Source organism: Dama dama, chromosome 23, assembly GCF_033118175.1.
Source record: "Dama dama isolate Ldn47 chromosome 23, ASM3311817v1, whole genome shotgun sequence".
NCBI lineage: Eukaryota > Metazoa > Chordata > Mammalia > Artiodactyla > Cervidae > Dama > Dama dama.
In genome coordinates, this window is record NC_083703.1 from 54,549,843 (window position 1) to 54,554,776 (window position 4,934).

At 63.8% G+C, this 4,934-nt stretch overlaps 1 protein-coding gene across 1 annotated transcript; it reads right to left on the reverse strand.

Moving 5' to 3' along the window:
• Positions 1–896: 896 nt before the first annotated feature.
• BIRC7 (baculoviral IAP repeat containing 7) lies at positions 897–4,242 on the reverse strand. Its single transcript, XM_061125792.1, has 6 exons — positions 3,885–4,242; positions 3,014–3,113; positions 2,691–2,772; positions 2,539–2,584; positions 1,255–1,326; positions 897–1,090 (listed from the first exon to the last, which is right to left on the reverse strand). The coding sequence occupies exons 1-6, from the start codon at positions 4,240–4,242 to the stop codon at positions 897–899; spliced, it is 852 nt and encodes a 283-aa protein (XP_060981775.1).
• Positions 4,243–4,934: the final 692 nt, after the last annotated feature.

Here is a 4,934-nt window from a genome sequence, read left to right on the forward strand (position 1 = left end):
ACCGGTTGTGCTGCCCTGCTGGTGAGGCGAGGCAAGAGGGGAGGGGACAGGGTGGAGGGGAGGAGGCTGGGTGGAGGGGAGGGCACTGGCGGTTCTGGAACAGAGGCTGCTGGGCACTGTCCAGGGAAAACCCATGCTTTATTTTGACTCTTCTGAAGCATCCATGCTTAGGTAAAGCAGCCCCCACCTCCCCACGCCAAGCCGCCCGCAGCTCCATCTTCCACACAGGACTGGTCAGTGGTGGATGCCAGTTCAGGGCGCCTCAGCTCACAGCTCCTGGAAGGGAGAAGGGCTGAGTCCACAGCTCCACGTGCTTCTCCATGCAGCTGGGGTCTCTCAGCCCCCAGGGAGTTCCCTTCCCTGCCGCTTCTCCCCCACCGGAAGATTCTTGGAGAGATCTTGGGGCTCAGTGGCCTTTGGGAACCCTGGAGGGTCACGGCTCCTGCCCCCCCATGAACATGGACCCCTCCCCCACCCACTGTGCATTTCCATCAGGTCTCGGCTCCCAGCTTGAGATCCCCGTCAGGGTCTTGTGCTCAGGAAGACCCCTGCCCTTCCTCCTGACAAGGGCATCCTGCTTTTCTCCATGTGCCTCCAAGACGGTCCTCCCCTTGGCCTGGCTGCCACCCTGTATGCCCAGCTGGACAAGAGGCTTTATCCCCTCAACTACTAGGAAAACCAAGGCAGACAGGTACCCAAGCAGAGTGGTCATGGCGCCCCGGGGTGGTGTGTTAAGAAGGACTCAGAGCAAGTCTCTGAGCATCAGGGGAAGGCATGGGGTTGACCTGCATTGTCTGCCGGGGCCAGGGAGTGGGGATGGAGGTGCTGCCTCCTGCCACCCCCATCCCCGCAGGCGATCCCAAGTCAGGACCACAGGAGCTGCACGCTCACCTGGCCTAGGACAGGAAGGTGCGCACGCAGCTGCGGATGGGGGCCCTGCAGATGGGGCACTGCTGCAGGCTGGGTGCGCACTCAGCACAGGCCAGGTGACCGCAGGGCACAAAGACGACGCCCACGGTATGGTCCAGGCACACCCTGCATGTCCGCTCCTCCCGAAGGCGCCGCAGCTGCTCCTCTGCATCCTGCGCTCCTCCTGGTTCTCCCCCGGGGGGACCTGTGATACCGTGCCCACACCTTGACTTCTGCCCTCTGTACTGGCTGAGGGGCAAGGCAGGCCAAACGGGGAGTGCCCACCCCCACCGTGGAATGCAGGAGGGCCAGCCCCGCCCGACCCCAGATGGCTCTCACCCTCACCTGACTCCAGGGCACTCTCCACCTGAGCCTCTATTCTGGGTGTGAGCAGCTCAGGCCCTGGAGGTACAGGAGCTGTGGGCAGTTAGAACAGACGTGAGGTTCCCAGGGGACCTGAGGCCTGGCCCCCAGCCAACAGGCCACAGGCAGGGTCTAGCCGCAGCTCCCCTGCCCGCAGCGCACCAGTGTCCCAGAGTTCACTTTCCACCAGGACTCTGCCCATCCAGCCCCTTGTTCAGTGGTGATGGACGCTGTGTGCCCGGCACCCCGGGGGCAGCAGGGGCATCTCTGCCCAGAGGGAATAAGGAAGGAGAGGTGAGCCCAGAGACAGGAACATACCTCTGGCCCCCACCACCCGGCCCCCATCCTCTTCCTGGAGCAGGTCGGCTACCAGCTGCGACGTGGACACGCCGGTAGGCATCACCCGGTGGTACTTGCGCTGCAGCAGCCCTTGCACTTGGCCTGGCCTGAAGCCCATGCGAAGCACGGCCTGTACTGCTGGGCATTGGCTCCACGCTGGCCACTCCTGGCCACCCCCCACAGCTGCAAGGCAGAACGAGGGGTGCTGGGCCAAGCGCAGGCAGGGGCTGTGGCCTCGGGGTCCCAGCAGAGGCAGCGACCGGCCACTGTGGCCTGTCACCAGGGCCACGTCATCATTACAAGGGGCCCTGGCGCCATCACGGCCCCTGCCTCTGCGTCCAGAGCTGTGTTCCCAGGGCCTTTGTCAGAGGTGCCACGTTACAGGGAAGATGTAAACCTGATCACCAAAGCTGACTAAGAGCCGGGTACTGCTCCCAGGGTGGCACACAGACTGTTGTTTGATCCCAAGTGAGGTTGGCACCAGGCCCACTTCATGGCTCAGGGCACTGAGGCTCAGGTAGCACAGTACGGACCCAAGCCTGGAGCCCCTCAGACCCTGGGCACCGACAGAGGGCAGAGGGCCGGCCTCTCCGTGTGATGGAGGCAGCGATCGGTCAGCTCTCAGGCACAGTTGGCTGATGGCAGCCTTTCCCGCTATGCCCCTCTGCCAGTCTCAGGACTGGCCATGCCCATGGCAGCCAGTTCAGGGGTAGCAGGGGACAGTTTTGGTCTCCCTGGAGCCCTGGACACACACGCAGTGCCTGTGTGAAGCCCCTGGTGAAGCAAGCCCAAGCAGCACACCCTCAGGTCCGGCCAAGCGGCCTTCACTTGCCCTGCTGTCCTGCAGGGGGTACACCCAGTGAGCCGGCCATGGTGTGGGCCAGAGATGCCCAAGGGAGCTAGCACAGGCTGCGCATCCCGGCTCACCTGAGGGAGTGGCAGGTCCCGCATCTTCTGGTTCCTCCGACCGGTCCTGGAAGGAGTCAGAGAACCCCTGTGCCCTGAGCAGGAGGAGGAGCAGGGGTCGGGCGGGCCCCTCACCACCACCCCCTGAAGCCCTAAGGGCAGGAAGGACTCACCCAGGAGCCCGGTGAGCAGCAACAGGACTCCTGGACCCTGCAGACAAAGTCTCTTCCTTTTGTCCGGAGAAGGAATTCACACCTGAGGAAAGCGGGTTCAGAGGCCCCATGGACAGTAGGCTTGGGCTGTCCGAGGACCCTGCACTGTCCAGGTCGAGCCCAGGGACCCCTGCTTCCCCCACCCCCGCCCCGGTGGTGGACTTGCTGGGAAGCTGTTTTGAAGACAGTCTTGAATGTCAAGGGAGAAATAGAAGTGCTGTCCCCGGATAGTCCCCCCACCTCAGTCCCTGAGACACCCTGGGACTGGGGAGGGGAGGTGGTACCTGGGGAACCATCTGGCGTGCTCTGTCCAGGGGTCGTCACCTCGCTCCCAGCTCTGCAGACCGCCGTAGCAGAAGAAGCACCTCACCTTGTCCTGCTGGCCTGAGGTGGGGCAGAGACCCTGGTCTTGACCACACTAGGTCCCTTGTATGGCCAGGGGTTTCTCCCCCCCGGGGCTGGGGTCAGGGCTCCCAAGTGGCCTTTCCTTCTAGGGCAGGGCTCTCTGGGGTTATTTGTGAGCCTTGGGGGCTTCCACTGGCCTTGGCCATCACTTTGCCTGGTATTCTCCTTGGAATTCACATGCACCCCGTTTCTCAAAGGTGGGATGGGGGGGGGGTACCATGCTTGGGGCCCTTGCCAGGATCCAGTTGCGTGTTGGGGAAGGGGATGTGGGGGGAAGATGTGGGGAGCTCTGGTGCCCCCCTACCCTGCACCTCTGCCCCACCTTAGGATGCCCCCTCTTAGGATGGATTCCCAGTGATGTAAAGAAGGGGGATTGTGTGCACCCAGGCTTTGTTTTAAGGGCTCAAAACTCCCTAAACGGGAACAGGGACCTCATCTCTCTACCCCCGGGGCCGTCACCCCTGCCTCACCCCCTACAATCAACAAATTTGGAGCAGAGACCACAGATCGGGGGCTGCTACAGGCAACCCACACCACCAGCCCTCTGAGAGCTCTCCCTGGACCTCAGGGCTGGTGGATACCCCCACACCTGCCGTTCCTCCTCCTGGCACCTCTGACACCAACACAGTCCCCCCCAGCACAGGTCTAACTGCTTCGTGCTATTCTGGGGTCTCCCCAGGTCTGAAGCACAAGAGAAACTGCAGGGCAGGGAGCAGGCATAGAAGGGCCGTGGGGACCCCCGGGACCCACCAGTGTGGAAGAAGCCGGCAGCGGCCAGCAGCTCTGGCGGCACCACGGCGCTCAGCGGCCAGTCGTAGAAGGAGGCCAGCCGTAGCTCCTCTGAGCCCATCCCAGGGAAGGCAGGCCTCGGGGCCAGGGCAGCGCCATCTTCCTCCTCCTCCTCTGCCAGGGGGCGCAGCTGGCCCAGGATCTGCCCATCTGTGTGGTCCCGGCCTCCCCAGGACAGGGCACTGTCAGTGCCCTGGCCCCGGGGGGGGTTGCACAGAGAGTGGGGTCCATGTTGCCCCCGAGTGGGGCGGCCGCCAGCTGCCCAGTGGCTTGGCTCTGGGCCATAGCACCAGCACTTGGTCCTGTCCTCAGGCCCCATAGCGAAGATAGCAGCTCCGATGAGTTCCGACGAGTGACAGCCCTGGGCGGCCAGTTCCGGAATCTGCCCAGCCAGCTCGCCCCAGCTTCCTCACCCCTGTGTCTTGCTGGGGGACAGCAGTGGCCTTTACTCCCAACAGTAGGGCAGCCACAGTCCTGCCCCCCAGATGCCCTGGGTGGGGGAGCAACCAGCAGCCTTTGGGGCCCGCCACTTTCTGGAAGGGGCCAGCGTGGCAGCCTGTGTCACATGCTTGCTGCAGCGGGACCGTGTCACGGGGCCCCTGGCGGGGACCTCAGCAACAAAGCCCCCACGGTGGGGGCAGTGGTTCTCACTCTGCTCTGCAGGGCAGGGCAGGGTCTCTTGGCACAAGGGGAGGGACTAGAGCACAGAGACCCCTTCCAAGGTGGCAGAGGGCTGGTACCGGCTCTGGGACCTTAGTAGGGGAGGGGGGGGTGGGTTATGCTCCCTGTTATGCTCGGGTTATGCTCCTGGTTTCTGGGCTGGGAGCCAGGGGGCCTCTGAAAGCAGAAGGTTCCAGGTGATAGTCCGTGCTGCCTGGGGAGGGGAGGGCAGCACCCACTACAGGGACGTGGGGCAGCCACGGACCCAGGGGCGCCTAGTGAAGGGCTAGGCCTGGGTTCTGGAGTGGATTACCTGGATGTTCTCAGAACCCTGGAGCCCAAAGGGGCCCA